At 42.7% G+C, this 24452-nt stretch overlaps 2 protein-coding genes across 7 annotated transcripts in view; one reads left to right on the forward strand and one right to left on the reverse strand.

The window, feature by feature from the left end:
* PCCA (propionyl-CoA carboxylase subunit alpha) overlaps positions 1–17219 on the forward strand; it is a 286891-nt gene extending 269672 nt beyond the window's left edge. For 2 of the 3 annotated variants that reach the window (XM_065057776.1, XM_065057768.1), the window contains exons 22-24: positions 961–1101; positions 13582–13659; positions 16883–17219. In XM_065057776.1, coding sequence (XP_064913848.1) covers positions 961–1101; positions 13582–13659; positions 16883–16951 — 288 coding nt within the window. In that variant the 3' untranslated portion in view covers positions 16952–17219. The remainder of the gene's footprint in view (positions 1–960; positions 1102–13581; positions 13660–16882) is intronic. The other variant, XM_065057761.1, reaches the window with a different exon arrangement.
* GGACT (gamma-glutamylamine cyclotransferase) overlaps positions 16971–24452 on the reverse strand; it is a 29769-nt gene continuing 22287 nt past the window's right edge. For 3 of the 4 annotated variants that reach the window (XM_065057798.1, XM_005513332.4, XM_005513331.4), the window contains exon 2: positions 16971–20674. In XM_065057798.1, the coding sequence (XP_064913870.1) occupies positions 20202–20657 (456 nt within the window). In that variant the 5' untranslated portion in view covers positions 20658–20674 and the 3' untranslated portion in view covers positions 16971–20201. Of the gene's footprint in view, positions 20675–22338; positions 22357–24452 lie in introns of those variants that run through there. The other variant, XM_065057809.1, reaches the window with a different exon arrangement.

Raw genomic sequence — 24452 nt, forward strand, 5'->3', positions numbered from 1 at the left:
TTTCATGCAGAGACCGGCTGCCATCTACTGGCTTTTTGCATTGGTGTTCAAGTGCATTGGGACGAAGGGGACGGCCATCTGCCTACGTGCAAGGAATTATCCCTCAGCGACTGCAAGTTTTTAAAAACTAAAAGCCTGGAGCTGAAATGAGTGTACACACTTGGATGTTTTCGGAAAGGTTTTGTTTAAAGGGAGGCTTTCAGTCACGTGAGGTTCATCGTATTCTTTTCGATTTCTAATTGCTGTAAAACATACTACAGAAAACATACTTTTTTCCCTCTTTTTTTTTCCTTTTCTCAAGGTAGATAACAGCTGCTGAACAGTTTTTATAAAGTATATTCAATACAACTACAGTGTTCCATCATTCGGCCCGTGCATAAAAAAATCGAATTGAAATTATGTAATATGTTTTAATTGCAAAATACAAGCAAGTTATTAACTTCAAGCATTAAATACACAACAAAAAGAAATGTTTAAAAAGTAAACGTAATGTTTGAAATCAATCACGTCATTGAAAATCTGGCAGGCTTTCCCGAAAGGTCAATTCCTAATTCAGCAAAGCACTGGAAACAAATCGCTCTATATTCCTTATCCACTGAAGATTATGTACAGTAGGCATGGGGATATTTCTTGTGGTTTTTTTAAAATGTATTTTTTATTTTTTATTTTATTTGTATCTTCTTCTTTACCCCCACTTTTTAAATGAATCTGACATTTCTGTACGATACTTGATTCTTCCCTTTTATGCGCTCGTTGCTGCAGATTGGGGCTGCATATTTTTCTTTCCACATCCTGAAAACGAAACAGTGAATAAAGATTTCAAACAGTGATTTTTAGACACTCCTGTGAAGAACAGCTAACAGATGTATTACATGAAAACATGCCATCATATAGTGCAGATTATCGACTGGAATTCACCAAAGTGCGGTTGTCTAAAACATTCCTCTTCCTATTCTCTAGTACAAATTACAAATACTGACGAAGGTTGCTGCAGAGCTGAGCAAGTACATGCCGGAGAAAGTAGCAGAGGACACCTCCAGCATTTTGAGATCTCCCATGCCTGGAGCAGTGGTGGCAGTTTCTGTCAAGCCCGGGGACATGGTAAGAAACGCGATCTATATATCTGCATTTTCATTATATATTCCACACCAATCTCTCCTTGGTGCAACTGAAACTACAGGTCACAGGGTTGGTTTCTTTTTTTAACCTCACCTGTAGGATAAAGTGTGCTGAAGGATGCGTGCTGCTTTTCGTTTGAATTATAAAAACTAATAAGGAAACACAATTCAAATTAAACGGGCTTTAAAAGGAAAATTTTCAGCTCAGTACAAGTCCACAGCTGAAACTCAACAAATATCTTGGGTTTGTATCACAAATGCCTTGGCAGGGGCAAAAAAATTGTGTGTGTGTGTGTGTGTGTATCTATGTGCGTGTAAATATATCTAAGTCTATATATGCTGTTAGTGCTCGCAGAAGGGGATTGTTGATTTTCTGCCTTGAGGCAATGAAAATGTTACTAAACAGAAGGGACACAGGATAGATATTTAACTTTATTTTCCTCCCTCACTTTTTTTTTTTTTTTTAAGAAAAATAGAATCCCTGTGTTAGCGTTTTGCAAGACATATGACATTCCTAAATTTGGAATTCCATGCTGGGAATTCCCAGTCTCTTAGGAGAACCCTCTTGTCCTGTGGAAGGAGTAAACTTGACACACAGAAGGGCAACAGAATGTGCCATTGCTGTCCTGGGGATTTCCAGTGCTTCTTACCTCACATTGAGCTGGAAACGAATGTAAATAGAGTGTTTTAGAGTTACATATAAACACCTACTTGAACTTGAGCTTTAAATGAAATTTTACTGCGTTTTATCATAGGTTATTTCTAAGGTCACAGCCCATCTCTCTCATAACCATTGAAAGCAACAGAGTGATGCAGATACAGGAATATTTGAATCAGATTGTGCAGATTAATTTTAAAGTGCTATTGTCAGTTAAGTGATGCCAGAAACGTGTATGTGGCACTTGGATCCAAACAGAAAGCTTTAGTCACGGAGTTCGTAATTTATGGCAATGAAACCCAGATTTTCTTGAGAGATGTTGTATAAATGTAATCAAGATCTCAAGTCCAAAATTAGCGCTGCACTTAACAATGTGATGATCGTCAATTGTGCTAGTACAGTGATATGTTTGCTTACATTTTGCTGTGATGCCACTTCTGGTTTTAGAACATGTGGTTGTTTCTGTTTACAGGAGAAGGGAGTCATCGTGTTAGTATTAAAATCTGTAGGTGCAAATGTTTGTGTTAATGAAATAAAGACATTTCTGAGAAAACAGAACTAAATACAGCTTAGTAAAAATTAGCAAGAGATAAATTATTTTAGCTTCTACACATAGCTTTCTACTTTTGTGATCTACACGTGCACACACACACACAGTTTGTAGCTTTAAAACCAGCAGTATTCAATTAAAATGAACCAGTAGGTCATTGCATGGACAGAGAAATCTGTGATTGCTGTGTCTGGGCTGTACGAGTGGCTGAGTGAGGGAGACCTTAAACAAACGCTTTTATTTTTGCGAAAAATGAAGGGAAATTTTCAAGGCAAGGATTTTGAACCTTTTTGAATTCAAGATTTTTTGGAGAAGTTAATTCTGCTAGATGTTACCAGCCTTCTTGCGCTGAATAACAGTTCTTGTTGTCTTCAACCAGTGGAGAAGGACGCCAGAACCAAAGGGATTTGAAGTCAACAAATAAATGAATCTCCCTCCACAAATTCACAAGTGGTGCAGTGCATCAGAGCACAAGTTTTTAAATAACGTGTGGAGGTTTTTCTCCTCCTCTCCTGCAGCTTTTTGCTGGAGGCGCCGAGCGGCAGAACATTTGAACGGCATAATCTGCGTTCTGCTGACCTGAGCTCGTCAATGCTAATTGTGTGGCTTTAATTGCAAAAACACATTTGCGTTATTGAAAAGGGTTTAACTTAAATCCTTCCTTTTCAGGACTAGTGTCAAAACGTTTAAAAAAAAGGCGAGGCAGCGAGGGTGGCATCAGCTATCGGCACTGAATAAGCAGTGGGATGGTGTGATTCAGATTACACGTCTTGGCTGTCCGTCAGAAACGGGCTCACTCACTACAGCTGTTCAAGGCGTGATGGGCAGGGAGCTGCAGCTCCCTAATAAATACACCCCTTTTTGTTGCTCTGCTTGGGAAAAGTCTTGATTTCTTTAGCGTGCTGGAGAAATGGGAATTAAAGTAGCTCCCGTTCTGTAGAGCGAGCTCTGTTTGCGACTGGGTCTGGCAGTTCAGATTTGCAGGGTGTGTGAAAAACAGCACAGCTGGAAGATGGCAGAGAGTGAGGAGGTTGTCTGTCCTTCCTTCCTTCCTTCCTTCCACTCAGGTGTCGCTGCTGTTAGCTCGTAACCAGGCAGCTTTATTGCTGCTCCGAGGTTGGCTTCTCCTGGTCCGTGGTGCCTGCGGCAGCACCAGGCTCCGGGCTGCCGTCCCCCTCCTTCAGCCATAACTTCACAAATGGGGAAGAAACTCCTAGAGAGGGACATCTCGTCTTTGCCCGAATGGCCGTGCTTGCAAACTCGTGTTTGTTGCCCACAGTTCGGCTATAGGGAATCACGCACAGTCAGGTGAAGCATATGGTGTTTGTTGGTCGCTCTCGGTGTGTCCTCAGCCAAAGGAGAAGGCGATGCCGATCTCGGCGTTAGTTTTCCTCACTCGTTGGGTCATTGTTTTTCCATGAAGCACAGGTGTTCTCGTTTGGCTGCTGTTGCTGAAAAATGCTTTGGCCTGATGAAGCCCGAGAGAAGATTGTGTGAGCATCCTTTATCCGGCTGGCCTGATAAGCAGTTTTCAGTTCGTTTTTGCCAAAAGATATTGCACATGGAAGGAATTTATTTTCTTTTGTCTGTAAGATGATCTAGAGATTTTACTAACACAGTGGGGAAGTGCTGTTTGTCATTTAGAGAGAAGCAGAACTTGTGATACTGCCAATTTTTTTAGCTTTTTAGTTACTTTCTACTCTATTTTCCTTCATGTGATCAGAAGACTGTAATTAGTTGTCACTCAGTTATTCCTGGAAAGACAATGAAGCCACTCAGAAGCAGAAAGCAACATAAGCAACAAACCGGTTTGGAATCCGTCTGACTGGAAAGAAGATTAATATTATTTAGGGAGAGAAGATTTAAATTTAGCTTACGTTCCTCGCGATAACGCAGCCGCGTTATATAGGAAGCATCCATTTGGGGAGATACAGCACCGTCAAAACCACTAAAGCTGCACAAATTCACTGCTTTGCTTGGAGGGCTGGGAATAGGGAGGCACCTGCAAGCAATGTCGTTGTACCCCATTTAAAGCAACCGCCCCAAAAGTGCTCCCAGAACTGAGTTTGGCAGTCTGAACTGTCCACCGCAACAAAACATCTGAACTGTCCCAGCTGCCTTGTAGCCTTTGCTGTATTTTCACCTGTGAATATAGTTTTTGCTTCTCCTGTTTTCCATCTGTCAGAAATGCAAAGGTGTGGGTCTTTTTTCTTTTAGCTGTATGTTTCTGTTGGTTGTTTTTCTTTTTTAATTAAATTAGGCAGAGCAGGTGGCATCACTAAGCCAAGCGTTGGTCAATAAGCCAGCACCAGTGCTGGGAGCCTAAATCGCTATAATGATTCCCCCCGTCCGTAAATATATAAAAGCAAAGCAGCTCTGTGTAAACAGCCCAGCATTACTGAATCTTGGTAGGACTACAGCCAAAAGAAGAGGGCAGTTCATTATTTTGACCCAAGTTTCTAAATTTCCTCTCTTCAGTAATTCAAGATTAGCCCAGGTTTTGGAAGTTAGCACCATCCAAACCACTTTTTAAATTGACTTATATCCAAATTTCTTATTGTTTAAAATCAGTGCTAGTGTGGCCATGGGTATTGATATGGCATGGGCTGATTTTTCTGCCAAGCTGTCAGCTGTTAAATTTCTATCCTTAGTAATTTCAAAATTGGGTATCTTGAAAGCTGCTTTTTCAGTTGTATAACTCACAAAACACATCCCTGTCAGTGATTCCCCATCTTAAAAACAAGGCAGGAAGATGTTTTAAACTTCATTCCAGTTCTTCTAAACTGCATTTCTCGTTCAGTTGCACGCACGTTATTTCAATTTCTCTTGTTTTTCTTTATAAAATATTTTTTTTTTAAAAATCTTCCTCCACAATTTTCTATTTCACAAGCTTAGGGAAGTCCTTGCTATGGCAAAAAGGTGTTTTGCATGATCTCTATTGCTGACATGCTCGCTAATAAGAAGCAAAAACCAGCTTCCCAAATGCTGTTCCTCAGTGCATCGTTCATTGTTGTGAAAGAAAAGGTGCAGTTATAAAGTCGCCTGTTGCCATCGGTGTGTTGCTTTATATTTACCCTTCAAACCTTAAAATCCTAAAAAAACCCCAAATATTTTTTAAATAAAACTTGTTCTTTCTTATCTTATACCCGTATTTATACTGGTTGGAATTTATAACAGAGAAACAACAACGAGGAAAAACAGTAAAAGATTACTTGCTTAAGGAACAGTTCTACAGTTTATATAGACAAATATGGCATCAGTTAATAATTTAGTAAGATAGTCTTAAATTGAAATAAGGTTTTTCTGTTGTGCATGAATTATTTCCTTTTATTGTTCTGTTTTTTCTTTCCCTTTGCCTCCTTTCCTCCCTCCTGTCCTTTGGTGATTCCAGAGCAAATATTAACTGTTAAAAGGGGTTTGTAAACTTGACCAAAAGTGTCATGAATTTAATGTAGTTTTTATGATTCTGTGTATTAAATGATTTTTGGGGGGTGTATTTTTGTGGGGAAAAAAAAACATATTGGTAAATAGGAAATAAAACCAGTTTTTACAGTTGTGAAACTTAAAGTGTAAAAGCATTCAAAAATTTCACCATTCTTATAGCACAAATAATAATTAGGGTTACATTAAAAAAAAGTAATGGTAGTAATTGGTCATAATATATTTATGTAAATTTTATATTTTACTTGGCTTACATTTTATACATTACTTCGATTTTTCTTCTGTATCTTTATGCAATTGCGCAGTCTTAGCTTTGTGTATGAGTGTGGTGTAATTAAGAATCAAATCCTATTCCAGTGATGAGGTACAGATATTCAATATTACTAGAGTTTCCTCCCAGGGGAAAACTCCTTTGTAAAGAAATCATAGATTGTTGTATTATTTTATTATTATTGGTATGCTTTACCTTTTCAAATGATAAGCAACTTTCTATCCATTACTGGAAAAGCTGACTGCTAAAGCTTGCTGTGCTGGGAGTTAAGCCTGGCTTTGGGCTGAGCCGCACAAGGCTCAGCCCCAGGAAGGCTCTGCCCGGGTCTCAGGAGCCGTCGGGGACGTGTGTTTTGGATAAGTGGGGGTGCAATGACCAGCGCTTGTTGCTGTCAGGGGGACATCACTGACCTTTGGTTAATCAGAGGTCACAACATTAGGGATGTGCTTATCTTTGTTAAAGGAGCGGGGCAAAAGGAAAAAAAAAAAGAAGTTTAATAATGATTTGTCAATTACTATTTATTGCCGCTAATTACATTTGCGGCTCTGTAGCTCTGGTTTCAGAGTTAATTTGGAAAGAAGGGAAAACCCGCACTAATTATTTCACATGGCAATGGACAATGTCAAGGAATTTCAATTGCTGCTCATCCAGTTCCTCTTGGTTTGTTTTCTTGAGGGATGCTTGCTGCCAGATTGCCAACAAGTCAGAGAGAAAAAAAGCTGGGAAGGGAATGATACCAGCGTGGACTAAGCTTAAACAATAAATAAACAAACAGAAATCCCAGTGTCTTCGCAAGGGTTTTAGATACCGAGTGCATACTTACTTCGCTGTTCAGTGGGTTTGCACAAGCACAAACAAGACGCGTGTTTGTAATTATTTTGCAGAAGGCTACAAGAGGGGGTGACTGGATTTCGTATGGCACCGTCTTGCGTTGCCCCTTCTTACTTACCAGCATCCATAGGGACACAAGTTGCAGCAAAGTGGAAATTGGGAGGGATATTTACTGGTGCCTCCCCAAAGCTGAGAGAGGAGATACCAATAAAATCCACTTCTCGCTTCACTTTGAACCAAATCGAAGATCCTTTTTTTGCTAAGGGCTGTCATTGTTTGTTTTATTGTGTTTTTTTTTTCCCCTTGAGCTCCAAGAGCCTTACAAACGTTACGCATCGGAGCACCTGTGTTCTAAATATAATGGTCTTAAAAATGTAATTGAGGGATTTTCACTTTTGTAGGCAAATCAGCAGGGTTGATATTGATCCATCTTTTTAGGGAGCCACAGTGCACCAGAAGGTGATACTGTAGAGGGCCCCGTAAACCCTCGGAGCCTTCTGTCTAATTTGGCAGAAAAACACAGAATGTCGGACAACAAAAGGACGATCCGATTCCTTAAGAAATCTTCATCCCTCCCACCCCCTTTTCACAAGATTAAAAAAAGAAAAAGACTTAATTTTTTCAGCTGCACACAATGATTTGGTGCTCAGTCTTGCATTGAAACAGTTGCTGTCAGAACAGGCAGGAAACAGTTTTCTTTTAATTGCTGAAATCATTCGGAAGTGCTTCATGCACGGCTTCTATACAGCAGATGCTGTGCATTAATTGGCCTGTGTAGGGCTGACCCAGGGTTCCTTGCAGCGGGCCCGGTTTTAGGCAGAGGGTTTTAAATAGCTTATTTCTTATTTTGTATAACCTGGCGGACGTTACGAGCGCGCCCGCACGTGGGGTATTCCGTGGTTTGCGGTTTCTCGTGTCTTGTGGGTTTCAAAACCCGTGTTTCTCTGGTAATGTACTAGCAGCAGGTAAGCTCTAAATACCATCCATCAGGACCTAATTTTTTATCCAGATACTCCAATGACTGATGAACCTGTCTTTTGTGTGAATGTTCAGCGCAGGAGAAAGCCATATGCCCCTGGCACTGGTTCCTATGCATTCTTTACAGTTGGTAGCAAGAAGATGAAGAAAAAAAAACCCCAAACCCTTACACGCCTTTCGTTTATTTAGCAGTTAGCGCTTTCTAAAATAGCTCTTTATTTTGTTTTATTTTTTTCTTTTAGACGGCGACAGGAGATTTAGGTCTCTTAAAGCAATCTGACTACCGCTACTCGTTTTCTTTACCAGGAATATTACTGCACACCCTTAATAGGGAACCTTGTTTTGCTACTCCCCGTCTGTTCAAAACAGACCTTAGCCCATTAGAAGGTCCTCCCTTGTGTGGGAAGACCACAGCTGTTACTGTAAATCTCATCCAGTAACTGTATCACCCCCATTTTGTGGCTCTGAAGGATGAAATTGAGAAATGGAATACTGTGCAGTCATCCTTTACATCTCCAATTTTAGGCCTTTGCACATCATTTTCATGCTTTTATTCCAAATCAAACAACATTAGTGAGCAACACCACCCTGTGCTAAACCCCTGGTGCCTAAGGCAGCACCTGTGATCTTTGTTTTTGGAGGATTTAGGATTCGGAGGGTTTGTTGGCGGTGGATTTTTTTAGTTTTATTTTTTTGTTAATTCCCTCTTTTCCCTCCCTTCCCCCACCAGATCTTTCCCAATCCTCAGGATTTGTGGGAAGCAGAAATCCAGGGGGCAGCGAGGTGCCTGAGATGGAGGATGCTCTGTTCTGCCTCCGCAAAGGAGGCGAGGGATCAGCGCGTTAACAAACGCAACTTTAAAAAGGTTTCTGTCTCTTTAAATCCCTCTGGGCAAAGTGGATCTAACTTCTTATGAAGGATATTGGGGGCTTTAATCAGAAATAAGAAGTGGTTTAAATCATTAGCACAACAAAGCAAACTATAAGCTTGAAGATAAAAGTCTCAGGGGAAAGAGTCCTCTGAAAATAAATGGGACTTGATAGATTTCCATATCATTTATAACTTCCCTTAATTACACTTGGAAGACTTGCCAGTAAAACTGGAAAATTGGCAGCCTATATCCATTATAGTAATTTTGCCGACCATGGCAAGCAGCTGGCTTTACTGGATTTTATTTCCCATCACTCACAATTAATCATCAGCTGGAGATGTCTGAAACTCCTCAAAACGTAGCAATACTGTGTGACATTCAGGCCTCCTTAAAATGCTAAAATCTGCTGAGTAAATGGGCCGAGTTCCCCTTCCAGCGAACTCATTTTGGTGCGGGGCCGGCTGCCGGTTAATGAGCGCCACTTCGATAATCGGATGCGAATGTGAACCCTGACCTCGCGTCAAAGGAGGGGACGCGGCAAGCGGGATAAAAGGTGGGGGATTCAGATCCGCAAACTTTACACCAATTAGACAGGGAGCGGGGGAAATACATCAGCCCCCGTTGGGTTTATCAGAAAGACTTGCGGGGCTTGTGACCATTTTGTGAGCCCGAGGTTGAAGACGTCCTGTCACAATCGTTAAGTCTTTGCCGGGTGACGCACAAAAAGTCCGAGGAAAGGGTACAGATTCACAGCCATCCCGTGGCAGCGATGCCCTCGGGTCTGCGCTGCCTTTTTGTGTCTCTTGGGTGTTGCAGAGGCCTATCTGTAAGTGCAATTAGTCTTTATGGTCCTCCCGCAAGCGCAAGGGAAACGGCTCAGGGGTGGCTGCTTCCCAAATTCGCTTCCACCCCGCGTCGGGAGTCGCTTGGTGGGGAAATGACCGGAGACAGTTCCCTGTCCTGTGCGTAACCTTTTGGCCAGAGGAGAAAACAACCACCCTGCACCCCCGAGTTACGCAAACACGGCCATTCACTGTTCCCAAATTCACATCGGAATTGTCAGCAACGTCGAGATGTTAAGTACCCTCCTCTTCCATGGTTGTTTCTTATTTTATTTTATTTTATTTTATTTTATTTTATTTTATTTTATTTTATTTTATTTTATTTTTTATTTTATTTTATTTTATTTTATTTTATTTTATTTTATTTTATTTTATTTTATTTTATTTTATTTTATTTTATTTTATTTTATTTTATATTTTTGTTTCTTTTTTTTTCCCTTTTCAGTCTGTAGAGAACAAAACTGAACAGATACTTTGAACTGCACCGTGCAGAAATAAACTGCTAAAATACAGGCTGCAGGTGTAACAGTTAATAGCTTATTTATTTGTCTGTTCTAAGCAATGTAAAAGGTAGATTGGTCTGTAGCGTAACTCTGTGAGAAAGATACCCAAGTTTTATTTCTTTAAGGAAAGGAGCCCTTTTATTTTGCTTGGTTCCGATCAGTCGGATTGTTTTGTTTGATTTTATTCGCCTGTTTTGACAGATTTGGGTCATCACTGAGGCCTCTCTAAATTGAAATGTAAAGATGGTGGTTTACATTGGTTTGCCATCCACTGAAAGAAATACATGATGTGATGAAAACGCAGCATCAAAAATGGTTCAGATAAATCCTTAAATAAATAAGTTAGGAAGCAAGAACTCATACACATTGCTGCGGTTTTCATTTGCAGGCTAAATGACAGGCAAAAGGATATGTGCAATTATGGAATGAAAGAAATTGGACAAAGCCCAAAAGACTGAAACAAGAGAAAAGAGAGATACAAGTGCCTCATTTTAGGATTTACCGCTTTGCAGCACAATGAGGGGAGCTCTAAAGGTTTAACATAAGAACAGTAATTAAACTTCTGTGCTTAAGTGACACTTTCACCAAGGTAATTTTCAACAAATTGCACGTCAGCAGCAGCACTGACACAGCATTTTCACATGTGCTGAAAGTGTCTCCTTCCTTCCAAATTAGTAAGACCAGGAGATGTTAAATGGGTATTTTGTCTGTATGTCTTGTGGGTTATCCTTCCCAGACACCCTTTCCTTTGTCGTCATCCCAGCAGATATTATATAAAGCACAAAAAACCTTTGCTTTTGAGAAAGGGACAAAACCGAGGAGAAATTCAGATCCGTGGACATTTCCATGACACAACCGCTCACATTTCCTGGCATTTTAGTGCTGTACGTAGGACGTGCAGAGACCATCCTGCGCTTTTCCAGTAGATGCATTTCCAGCACTCTGCGGGAACTGCAGGCTGGTTCATTTGCGCACCAGCCCCCTGACCAAGCCACGTTACCCTTTGGCAAACCGGATCACGCTGGGGCTTGAAGAGAGTTTCTTGTGCCTTTGAAATTAGGCCACTCACTTCAGATCTGCGCTCCTCAGCAGCTCAACCTTCAGCAACCTTTGGAGGCCCATGTTCTTGGCTTTTTGATAGCTGAGTTTAACCAGAGGATGGCAAATTTGTTTCTGAAACATGCTTTTAAAAAAAACCAACCAAACAAACCTCAAACAAACATTATTGCCTTTGTTTTCTTTTCTTTTTAATTCCCCTAATTAGAAATTGATATGCATAGCTTTCTCTTAACCTCAGAAATGTCTGGCAAGTTCAGAGCAGCTGGAAGAAAAGCTGAGCAGTGAGGTAGGGAGAAGAAGACAAAAAGCAAGGAAAGAATAAGAAAGAGAGAGAGAGGAAGGAAGAAAGGAAGGAAGAAAGAAAGAGAAAGGAAGAAAGAAAGAGAAAGCAAGAAAGAAAGAGAGAAAGCAAGTACGTGAGCTGCTGGGACAAGGCTACAGGCAGAGCAGCAGGTGTGGAAAGGGGGAGACAAAAGACAGGGAAATGGAATAGAGGGGAAATAACCAGGGACAAAGAACAAGGCTTTGATACTACTCACTGAATTTGACACTGCTAATGACTTAAATGCACACCTGAAGCTTGGGATGGAATTTCTGCAGGTGAAGTGTTGGTTATTCTGCTGTATCCGGTTCACACACCGTGTTCCCATAGCAAACGCTTTCCTTATTCACCCCCAAAAGCCCATCGTATTGCTGCTGGCAGTCTCTTGGAGAAATGGTGTGTAAACACCTTTTAATATATTGTTTTGTCTTCTGTTTTGCTCAGCATCTGTAGGCAGACATCAATGCTTCTCAATCTTCATTGCTTAAAATGTACAGTTGACATTAGCCGAGAGTAGCACTGGGAAATGCTGAACACTAGTGCACACTTTAGGAAAAAAACCGATTCAGTTGTCAGAAAGTACTTTGTGCAATGTGCATTTGATCTCTGACTTCACACCTGTCTTTTAGACAGTATATTCCTCCAAAGTGGTACACAGTTGTCCTTAAACATAGAATCACAGAATGTCAGGGATTGGAAGGGACCTCAAAAGATCATCCAGTCCAATCCCCCTGCTGGAGCAGGAACACCCAGATGAGGTTACACAGGAACGTGTCCAGGTGAGTTCTGAATGTCTCCAGAGGAGGAGACTCCACAACCCCCCTGGGCAGCCTGTTCCAGTGCTCTGGCACCCTCACTGAGAAGAAGTTTCTTCTCAAATTTAAGTGGAACCTCTTGTGTTCCAGTTTGAACCAATTACCCCTTGTCCTACCGCTGGTTGTCAGCGAGAAGATCCTGGCTCCATCCTCGCGACACTCACCCTTTACATATTTGTAAACATTAATGAGGTCACCCCTCCAGTCTCCTCCAAGCTAAAGAGACCCAGCTCCCTCAGCCTTTCCTCATAAGGGAGATGCTCCATTCCCTTAATCATCTTTGTTGCCCTACACTGGACTCCCTCCAGCAGTTTCCTGTCCTTCTGGAACTGAGGGGCCCAGAACTGGACACAATATTCCAGATGTGGTCTCACCAGGGTGGAGTAGAGGGGAAGGAGGACCTCTCTCGAACCACCCCCTTCTAATACACCCCAGGATGCCATTGGCCTTCCTGGCCACAAGGGCACAGGGCTGGCTCATGGTCATCCTGCTGTCCACCAGGACCCCCAGGTCCCTTTCCCCAACACTGCTCTCTGATAGGTCATTCCCCAATGTATTATTATTCATTTTACATCTACTTAGAAAAATATGTATGTGTGTGTGTGTATGTAAAGACATTTTGAGGGCGCCAGCATTTACAACAGTGCATAGACCAGATCTCTGCGGGTCTCAAATGACCCTCATTAATGAAACTTTATCATCAGAGTGAAGGCATCCCAAGTTTTCTGGGATGATGAGCGGATGGCAGACTAAATCTGGAGAAGATCCTAATGAGAAGACAGGCAGTGGGCACTGGGAGCCCAGGCGTCCCCGAGGGTCGAGGGTTGTACCTACGCAAGTCCTAAATAGGAGTGTGTAGGGCCCGGCCCCCTTCCCTCTCCAGAACACACTGTCTTTGTGGGATGACTGGCCCATGTGAGGGATAAATTCTGAATCCTGTGTTTTTCCTCCCATGTGTAGGCAGCCCCCACAACCACCGTAATTCCTTGAGTGATTTTTTTTCCCCTGCACAGCGCAGACCACGGTGTTGGAGGAAGGATTTGACTGGGAGGCACAGGGGCTTGACTGTTTCCCTTTGAGAGCTGTCGGGGTGATGGTTTTAAGTAGGTGATTCCTTTTTCCTTATGCCACTACTAGTTTTTCAAAGGCAACTGCGATTCGTGACTGTGGTTTGTGTCGTGACTGTGTAGCCACCTGACTTGTCTTGACCCATGCAAGTCTTTTTAGCATTTAATGAAATAATCCCTTTATTTTTCAGAAGAATCATACACAGAGCATTTCAAATCCTCTGTCCTCATTTTGTACTGCTTTAATTTTACCAGGTTTCAGAAGGTCAAGAGATTTGTGTAATTGAAGCAATGAAAATGCAGAACAGTATGATTGCTGCTAAAACAGGCAAGGTAAGCTACCTTGGGGCACTTAAAACCATATGCAACTTGTCAAATAGGATAGAATTTAAAAAGCAAAAAAGGAGGATTCTGGTTGTTAAGGAATTAAGTCTGATTGTTGTAAGTCTGTCGAAGTGAGGTGTCTTTAATTTTTAACATTTGCATCTGCTGTGAATGCAGTTAAGTAGTCCCGAGCCTTAGATAGCACAGCAGGAAATAGTTTTACTGGCTTCAGAAATTCATACAACTCCTTTTCTCCTAAATGATTTGTTTTCTGTGATGTTACAATGCCAAGTTTAATTGAAAGGTGTTGCAGGCTGTTTTTCCGAATTCCATCTTTCCAGAGAGCAACTGAAGAAGAGAGATCTCTTTGCCAGTTAATTTATTAATGGCAAACAATTTCACAGTAAAACCACACTCAGAACAAGGCACAGAAAGTGCTTTTGTAGGAAAATGAGAAAAAGAGTTACCTTGACTGCTAAATATGAAACCTCGATCTGCAAATGCATTAAGCTTTGCCAGGCTATGTGTGTCTTGCTTCTAGGGGGATCAGTGTTGCAGCCCCTGAGCTGGGACTCTCCTCCTGCAGTGCAGGATGTACCAAAACCAGCGCTCCGGGCGAGGAACTGGTTCAGCTTCTATGACAAGGGCATGCCTTAAACCCCATCTGGTCTGGGGGCTTTCAGCCCCTAAATCAGGGCCTCAGAGCATCCCCGTGCCAAATCGTAATTCACAGTCTGAAACCTCCACATGGGCCCCTGTTCCATCCCTTTCCAAGGGGGAGCAGTCTGGATTATGTCTTCTATCTTGCATTTCCCAGCCTGTCCTAGCCCTTGTCTGCCCCTCTGCTGTCCCTGAAGCGCTGCCATTTTGCTATTGAAAATAACAGAACAGACCCCGAGGCAAGATCCCGTAGCCCAGAGGGAGGCAGCAAGGAGCCTGGACTGCCCAGGGCAGGGACGAGGTTGGCCACTGGCAAGGTTTGCTGTTTGCTCAGATCTCCAGATGAGTCTCCATGCCAAGGACTGTTTGTGTGTTTACAAGAAAGGCTTATTTGGCACAGCTCTAAGATTGTCTCTGAGGCTGGGGCCTGGGACTTGCCTCTTCCAGTGCATCTCGTGCAAAATTGGGTCTCGAGAAAAAAAAATGCAGAGAGGGAGAATGTGCCTTCTCCTGTTGCTCTAACATTGCCACTTTATTATTTTATTTCATGCATTAATTCCTGTGTAATTTATTTTCTCACTTGATTAATGTTTGCCAGCATTTAGTTTTTCATCTTTGCTTCCTTTGTTTAACCTCTTATTGCTGCTCTTTGTGTCCACTATTTTTAACTAGTGAGCATTTGTAATGAAATGTCATTCCCACCCACCACTTGGATTTTACTTTAACCTGCCCTTTCCCACCAAGGTGTGCTGCAGCCTGTGGGCCTGTTCCTTAAAATCCTGCTTGCACTTCTCCAAATAATAAATATCTCCCACTTGCTCTGTACAGATGCCACGTAAGCCCCGCGTTTGTCTTATTAAAGCCTTCAAAGTGGGATCTGAATGGTGCACAGGCCATTCCATGGGCCTGATGTGCACCTTACAATGACCCTTGACAGCTCCATTTTAATAATAAATTATTTGGTTCTTTTGAGTTTCAAGAATTTGAAAAATCTAAGTAAGTTTTGGGCTGTGTGGAAGTGAAGCTGCTAAACAAAATTCATCCCGTTCTGCAGTGCGAAGTCGTGGCTCTAAGTCCTAAAGGAACTTGGCCCCGCCACAGGAATGGGATGTTTGGTGCTGGCCGTTAGTCCACATTTTGATGCTTTGAAACCATGTTTTGAAACCCAGTTCATTTGTCTTCAGCTGGAAGACGTTCCCATTTTCATTCCTGGCCGAATTCCTTTTCTGCATCAAACCCCGTCTTCCTGTTTGTGACTGTGAGAAAAGTGGCTTGTTTGTTATCTACTTTGAGTTTACTCCAGTTGCAGGTGGTTTAGAAACGAGAGAAGGATGGAGAGCAGCTGGCGTCCCTCCCGTCTCCTACGGGTCAGCTGCGACCGGGTCGGGACAGGGAGCTGCCCCCCTGCATGTCAAAAATCACGGGGGAGTTTGAAAGACTGGCCAGCTACCACATTTGCTCAACCTTGGCTTTGTAGAAAAAGAGAAGAAATAATATTTTTCACACTGCTTTCATGTCTTAAAAGACTGAGACTTGGGAACTGGGTAGGCTGCCTAGCTATTGATTTAGAAATAAAGCTCTTCTTTGTACATCTCGGGTGTCTCTGGCTGTGTACAGCGTCAGCTCCTTGTCTGGGGCGACATAGGGGATGTGCCCGCGCTGTGGAGCCAGATGTGCTCACGGCTTGTGTGGCTTCAGGCTGTCACACTCAGAGTTGGGCGGTAGTGTACCCACAGCAGCCTGGTATTTTGGGTGTGCTGCAGGTTGCCTTGAGGAGGCCAAGGTAACATTTGGATGTCTGAACTGAGCTAACTGCTGAACAAGGGTTGGGCATGTCCATATGAGCTCTGAATTAATATTGCAATCAAACTGTAATGTACAGCTTCAAATATTTTCTGGAGCTCCATGTGCTGAAAGAGACTTCAAAGACTTTACAGCCTTTTATAAAGGAAATGGGGATTAGTATAAAATGTTTGTGTTTTGAAATACAGGAATCTGCACATGACTATATAATTCATCTACAGATGTAGTTGCATTTGTTTGACAGCGGTAGCCCTTTGCCAAGTTCAGTTATGTTGAAGGATTCAAATTCAGATTTGAATCCATCTATGTCAGCTGTCTGGGGATTGAGGGAAAGCCACTTCCTGGCTGAAGTCCCAAAATTCAGTTCTGCTTAAAATCTGTAATGCAAGAGGTACTGGAATATTTCTTGAAATGTCAAAGCGTGAGTGTTGAAGAGGCTGTTGTCTAAAAATTTAGTAGTTAATGAAGAGCAGTGCAAACAGGTAGAAGAAAGGTGCTTTTTAGTTTTTAGAAGTGCCATCTTGATCTGATGTTCAGATATTCAAGCACCTAAATAATAAGAAAACCAGCAAGTGGTAGGTGTTGGAAATGATTTGGTCACTGGAGAGGTGGTACAGTCTCCGTGCTGAGAGATACTCAAAACTCAGCTGGACTCTGAGCGTTGGAGCTCAAGCTGGCAACCTCTCCAGGCCCTTCCAGCATAATGTGATACTCTATAGGCATTTCTTTAACCATGCTGTTGAGGAAGATTTCTGTTTCTGTACCGTAGGTGAAAGCTGTGCACTGCAAAGCTGGTGATACTGTTGGAGAAGGAGATCTGCTGGTAGAACTGGAATGAAAGGTTGCCTCCACATCGCTGAATTAGCTAAACCTTTATTATTTCCATCCATAAAGTAAAATTAAGGCAATTCAACACGGAAGATGGACAGTCCTATGTGCCGGATTTTATACAGTCATATTTATTGTATCATCAGTGGTTAAGGCAGCAAACACAGATGTTAAACCTTGGCAACAGATCCCAGATTTTTACGTCCAGAAATACTTGTACATAACCTTTGTAATTCTTTGATTTTTTTCCAGGATCAAATAAAATCAATAAAATACCATTTCTGCTTTAAAACAGGAAAAGCCTCTTTAAAAAAAAAAAAAAGAAAACAAAAGCCCATATCCGATTCATCTTCTCCATTATAGTATCACTGGTTTGAGGCCCCAAACTGTACAAAATAGTTGGTAAGAGTGAAAAATAACCACTGGGTGGTTAAGCAAGCAGTTTTCCTACACTCTGTGTAAGCACTGAAAAAATACTGCTGATGGCTTAAATTCTGCTCTGTAATATTTTGAAGCCTTTGTATAGACTAGATTTAAATTACAGGTTAGATGTTTTATTTTGCTAGTGCAGACTTTCCCTGTGTATTTTCATTTACAGTTGTAAGGGAATTTTCTTCTTGTATTCAGACTCCATACTCAAATTTTCCTCCCCTTTATCTTCTTTCTGTTGATCACTGGATGCAAGTCCTTCCAGAAGGAGCTGCCCCATGGCCACCCCAGGGTGTTGCTAGAGGCACTTGCTGTCCCTCAGGCCAAGTCCCAACTCCTACACGAAAGGGACACCCAAGTGTCTGATCTTTTGTTGTGCAGAGGCTCTTGCTAAAGCCTGCGTGAAGAACTAGGGCTGTTCGTAACACAGGACTATATCCTGCTGGAAGAGCTGCATATCCAGTGTTGGGAAAGCAGAGCACCTGGAGAGGAGGAAGATGTAAAAGACTTGAACAGAAGTGAGAGCGCTGGTGACTTGCTCAGAACAGGTAAGAGGATGTATTTTTCTTTTCCCCTCCTCATTCAGGAACTCAGTGCTGCAGGATGGTGAAGATACCAGAAGATTTTACTGGGTTCATAATGTTAATGTGTGGTTCTCAGAGGCTCCTGCTTCCATTAATTGACTTCCCTCAGTAAGCCAGCACCTGCAGCTCACCAGAACAGCGACACCTGCACACTGTGAGCATCATCTTCTCTGTCCCCGTGCTATTCCCTGGGTCCCCACTGCTGCGTGCTCCTGGGCTGTTCCTGCTGTGCCTTGACCACTGTCCCGGAGAGGAGGGGACCTGCTCTCATTTTCTTGTCTAGAATGTGCAGAGTCACACAACTTCCCAGAAAAACCCCTCTGGCCAGAGGTGCCTGGGCCATTTACTGGAAGGTGAAGGATGAAAACAGGCTGTGGCGGGGCTGCTGACTCATGTTTAACCAGAATGGTTCATTCTGCTTGAAACTTTTGATTAAAGAGGCATTTTTTCATGTGATTGAGAAGCTGCCAACTAAATCACACAGCCAAGATGGAATAATGTAGTACAAGGATCTGCCTTTGTTAATTAGTTTAAAAAAACCCATCAAGATGAGGAAAGAGAGTGTTTGGGTAGTGCCTGCCCAAAAGGAAAGCGAATGCTTTTGGAGCCAGAGAAACTGAGGCAGACACCCTGCAGTTTTTCCTACAAATCTCCTTAATGCCACCTTGCCCTTCCAAAGGGGCACAGCTCAGCTTCTGCAGGTTGCCCTAAACTGAAAAAAAAGTAGTGTGGTGAAGAGAAACGTGACTATTCTACTTTAAAACTACTTAATTTGCCTCCTGCAGCAACCCAAGCTTTCTGTCTGTTTTTCTGAATGAGAGGTGGCAGTGCCTGTTCCTGGTCAGTTCAGGCGGATGTCTTACCCTGGATCTCTAGGCTGATCCGTGCCCCAGATCTCCTCAGGCCATCACGGTGCTACTGGCAATGAAGCAAAAGTACAATATTGTTCTTAATGGCATCCTCGAGACATTGAATTGTACTTTGGCTCACTGCATGGCTTACGTTCCCCGCTCACATCCCTTTGGCAGCTTTGTATACTGTACAATCTATATGTACCAAACACTGCATTTGAAAGAAAATATAAGGCACAGCAACATAACAGAAAGCGACAATTTTCCCAGATTGTACAGAAACCAGCACAGTTGGTTGGGTCAGGGGGGCAATAGTCTTCTTTTACTTTTTTTTCCAGTTTAATGTTGCAATAATCATACTCCTGATCCTTTGGATATTTTTTTTTTATAATGTATACAAAAAAATCTTTCCCTCGATAAGCAATTCAGTTTGCATATGGTTTCAAGTTCTGCATCATGCTTGAGTAAAAGTCACCTTGATGGTAAGTGCTCACAACAGCTGCAGCTGCCGTAGTGTGGTGGGCAGCTGATACCAGGTTTGCTTTTCCTGGTCCCCAATACCAACCCCTGTTCCCCAACCCCACAGTCACTCAGTGAACTGAGGTGGTGCCTGAAGTGCTTAGAAAGCTAAATTAAAATGGTAATTTTAAATGTAATTTTCTTATACTTTTAAAATACTTCTTCACAGTACCTTATAAAACTAAATATGTTTTTAAAATACTCTTTTCCAGCTCGGGAAAACAACAGAGAACAAGAATAGTCTTTAAATTTTCTCAGTTTCTCCAGCAATTTAATATGTCTTAAAGTGCGTAATATCTATATGTCATCTCTCCCCATCTACATTCAGTAATCTACTAAAAACCATTACAAGTCAGTATTATATGTGAGTTGTGCTTTACTCTGTTTGCAGACATGAATTTTTTTACTCTGTTTGCAGACATGAATTTTTTTACTCTGTTTCAGCTGTTAGTGCAATAGTATCATCATTATTCCAGCCACCTTGGAGAACTACACAAGAAAATTTGTCAAGTCAGGTAAAAAAAATAAAATTGGTCTGTTCCTCTGCTTTTCAGTGACCTCAGTGACTGAGGCAAAGGGGGGAAATGGAGAAAAATAACTGGACCTCAGAACAGATGTGCACAGATACAGTGATTTTTACACTTCATGCAAACCTGGTGACTGGCAGCAGGTTAGCGGGGATGAGGAGGACACTGACTGGGGACGAGTCCCCACCTCTGGGCCTGCAAGACTTGAACAGTAGTGCCAAGGCGCCTGGGTTGGGAAGGTTACAAGATATCCTGTATTAATAGAAAGGTATTACAACTTTCCTGGGAGGGTTACTCGTCGACATGGGCTTAGTACTACATCTTCGGCCGGGCTGTGTTACCTCCCATTTCTAATCCCGGCTTTCACGTAGGACGTAGGAGAGGCCATGTTTCCCGGAGGAGTCGTAACTGTCATGGTAGGGAAGGCTGACCCACTCGGGTGGGTACGTCGTTGTGCTGTACACGAAGCACTCCATGACACCCTCACCCGCGCCGCCCTTCCCTTCCCACTCCACCACCTCGATTCTCTTCAGGGTACGCTGGTACATGTCTGGGCAGCCTTCAAACTCATCCAGGAACTGCAGCATCTGATCATCAACCGTGTAAATCTCCCCAGCAATGTGGTGTCCTGTCCCCGGGATGTTCAGCATGTAAGGAATGTTGTATTTTCCTGCTATCACCAGTGGGTACTTCTCTGCCGTGCGGCCCCTTCCTTGGAATTTTGCTAGCCCCTTGGCCGTGTTGATCATGTGCTTGTAGTTGGGTTGGCCCTTCTTCAGTGTGCCGTAGACGAAGACACGAGCCATCGTACCTGCAAAAGCAACTGAAAGACAAAGATGTACGTTACCCATGTGGCTGCTTTGGCCAACGCTTTGGAGATCTGCACCCACGCCAAGATGCGTTGTACACGCAAGACTTCAGGCATGTACAAAAGTGGTATTTAGTCCTAAACCTCATTTAAATATCTTACTAAATTCAACTATCTCTTTAAAGTTTTCAGTCAAAAACTCTTAACAGTGAAAAACAGGCACCAGGAGAAAGTCACCCTTGCCGTTCTTTGCTGTTTCTCTAAGGAATCCCCAACATCAGCCAATGCATCCCTGAGCCTTCTCTCTCACCATTATGGGAGTCATCTCAGTGATGGAAACAAGCTCCACTTAGCATATGCTTCATGAGGAAAAAAAATGTCATGGTTCGGTTCAGCTAAGTAGACACCTTCCTATGCTGCTCTGCTGCATTTATGGTTTAACTAGCCCAGGCCAAACCTGGTCATGAAAACTTGCAGGGGTGAAGCAACAGTCAGTTTGTTTTCCCGTGTTGGGGTGGGGTGTCGATTTTTAAAGCCTGCACTGATGGACTTGCTCACATGCTACCCGGGCCACCTGGCAGTGCCACCTCAGGCTTCCCCTGGGGAAGCGCCTGCTTCCCTCTGTCTTCTGCTCAGGCTCTCCTTTCACCATGGCAGCACTTAGTATTTGAGAAACAACATTTTGTTTGGTAAAGAAGAGCCTGGTCACAGTTAGAAGTTTGGATGTCGTCTTGTTTCATGGTAAGATAAATCACAGTGGCGTTAATCATCTGAAAGCAAATTAACATGTTCAAACTTTGGGTCATGCTGTGTTGCAGTGGTATGCATTTGGTGGTATTTTTTCAAACAGTAACACCAGCTTGGTCACAGCCTTAAAAAAAAAAAAAAGGAAAAGAAGAGCAAGCAGCACAGTGCTTGTAGCTGCATCAGGTTAGCTACGTACAAACTGGGACGCCATCAAGGCGAACAGAGGACCTGTCTGTCACGAAGAGGGATGAAAAGGCTTTCAGGCCAGAGCTTACAAGCATGAGGCACGCCAGCACAGCAGCGGGGCAAGTTTACCCCGGCATTGAGTCACTTCACGGACAGGCTGAAGGACTTTCAGTAAACCCAGCGCTGAGGTCCCACTTGCTGGCTGACTGACAAATGCTGAAGATCAAGAGCTGTGGCTCCGGGGAGAGAAGCGGGGTAGCCTGTGGCAACCACATCCCAAGTGAGCGGGTGACATGTCTGAAAGGACTCGTCTGTCCTGCTCCTTCTGGGGAGGGAGGACAACGATGGCTCCCCTCAGTGCTGCTGATAAATCTTAGGTGACAAACCTAATTTACAGAGCTGATAAGGCCCGACACTGCCGTGTTCACAAGCACCTTCACCCTTGCTGTCTGAGAGAGCTGTTCCATTTATTTACCTTGGGGATGGGCTGGGAGGGGGATGTGGTTATTTCAGGCCTAACAAAACTGGAAGGTAGGGCTGCTGGCTCCCTTTCCTCATACAGATACCCCAAAGAGCAGAGCCATCTGAAGCAGCTGATCTGCACGTGTGCTAGCCCTCTCTTGAAAACAGACGCTGAACGATGTTGTTCAGTATTTGTTTGTGAGCACAAACCACTCAAGATTGGCTTAAATGGGATAAAAGGCTGTCTTTACTGAAAGGCTTTAACAACAACAACAAAAAAGTACCTTCATAGTTCCTGGGTTATTCTTCATGCTGTGCCCTGGTGATCTCCCATCATTTCTGTAGGGCAGAAGCAGTTCTTGCACTATTTGATGGTTTCCCACATTTTGCCCTTGGACATGGGCTGGGCAGAACCTGTCTCTCCATCGCCCAACCCAAAGCCATTGGGCAGCTACCCCAACACTAGAGACCCAACATCTGAGGAGCACATGCAGTTCTTTTTAGAAAGAGTGTCATTAAACAATTTATTTAAATTTTGAAACAGCTTTAAAAACAGACTGGAAGTAGAAACTTAATCTATTTTCTGCCATTTATTCTTATTTTAGTAAACCGTTAGAGAGGGTGGGTTATCAAAGGGGTACATTGCTGGCCAAGAAGAGTGTCATTTAAAATGCTCAGTAGCAAACCACTTTCCCCCTTGGTAAGTAAACAGTTTTTCTTTGTAACAGAATACAGTTTTCCCAGCAAAAATGGTATGTGCCTGGATGTACTGGCAAACAGCTTTCTCTTAAGGAAAAAAGACAGTGCTGATTTATTTTCCCCCTGTATTTTATCAGATACACTTCGGTGCAATTTATCCTTCATGACATAAATGAGTTTTTGGTTTGTTTTTTTTTGGATGCAGCTCATTCCCTCACAATAAAAAGAACATTAATATTCAGTCGGTCTGACTCCCTTTTATAAGAAAAATCATTACCTTTCAGATTGTGTTTTGAATAACAAACACAGATCCTTCAGGAAGAAACTTGTCCCAGTGGGGCTTGAGAAAGGATCAGAGTTAAGCACTGAAACATGCAATTAATTCCCATTAGAGGATTAGGGCACTCGTGTTCACTTTGAATCAGAAAAATGAATGGTGAATTAAGTTGTTCACAACCAAGAGGTTACTTGTCAGAGTTAATAAGTTAAAAAATAAAAAGGGAAACCTAAAACGCACATAAAAAGCTTGACAGCGAGTGGTGCCATCTGTAAGAAAAAGATACGCTTTGTTTCCATTAAACAAAGGCTCTGTCCGTACTGTACAGCTGGTAATAAACATCCAAAAAGTTTGCAGGGAAGAGCGTTGCCTGTCTGGAATCAGTGCATTTCTGATGGGGCCACAACCCGCTATTCAGAACCGTTACTGATTTAAAGAAACAAATCCCTCATCCCAGTGCAGGGCCCACAAAATTCTACTACAACAACAAAAGAACTTGCTAAGCCAGCTCAGAGTTAGTGTTTCTAATTTAGTATTTGAGTAGATGGATTCAGCAGGTGGCATGAATGGAGATGGGGTGGGAACCTGAAGTTTCAACTACAGATTGTGTAGAGCTGTGAAGCTGCTGTGCTGGCAGAGTGATGGATTTGCCTGCAGGCAATGACTGAGCTCCCCATGACCCCTCTGGTGTCCACCATGGCCCTAAGGTTCATGTAGGATGAGCTGTGCGCCACTACCTCTCCTTCCCTTAGAAAACCCCAAAACTCAAAGCCAAGCCCAGCCATAGAGTGATTGAAATAAACTTGGCATTTTCTGAGGGTCACTCAGTATAAATAAGATGTATACAATTTTCTGTGCAATAAATCCGGTCTCCTGTGCAGCATGCGTTGGGGTGCAGACAAGCTGTTTGGTGTATCAGCATCATTTCTAGGACTAGCATATTGGTGGCTTTCAAAACGTTTTTAGCCACCTTGTGGCAGGAGAGTAAAGAGCAGATTTTACTTGAGGGTCATTTCACAGACTTCCAATAAGCAGCTGAAAGGAGTTAAGAGACAGTATCCCCTCGCTGAATCGCCAACAAGTTGCCTTTTCTCAATTAATCCAGTGTGACACTTCTTACCTACACTAAACCCCTAAGAGGAAAAGAAAACCCATCCAAAACCAAACAATCCTCACCCCAGACTCTACACTGAGTATTAGCTTCCAGGACAAAACAAACCCATTCAGAAGGTATTTCATGAAATATTCATGCCAGAATCATTAAAAATTTATGGCATGGGGAAATATGAGTGAAATCTGTATGTCATCTCTTCAAACTATTTATTTTAGCTATGTAGGATGACCTGCTGAACCACTTGTGGGATCAATTACTAGTTGCTTCATTACGTGAGCTGCAAAGAAAGACCAGTAAATAAAGTCACT

This window comes from Columba livia, chromosome 1 (genome assembly GCF_036013475.1).
Source record: "Columba livia isolate bColLiv1 breed racing homer chromosome 1, bColLiv1.pat.W.v2, whole genome shotgun sequence".
Taxonomy (NCBI): domain Eukaryota; kingdom Metazoa; phylum Chordata; class Aves; order Columbiformes; family Columbidae; genus Columba; species Columba livia.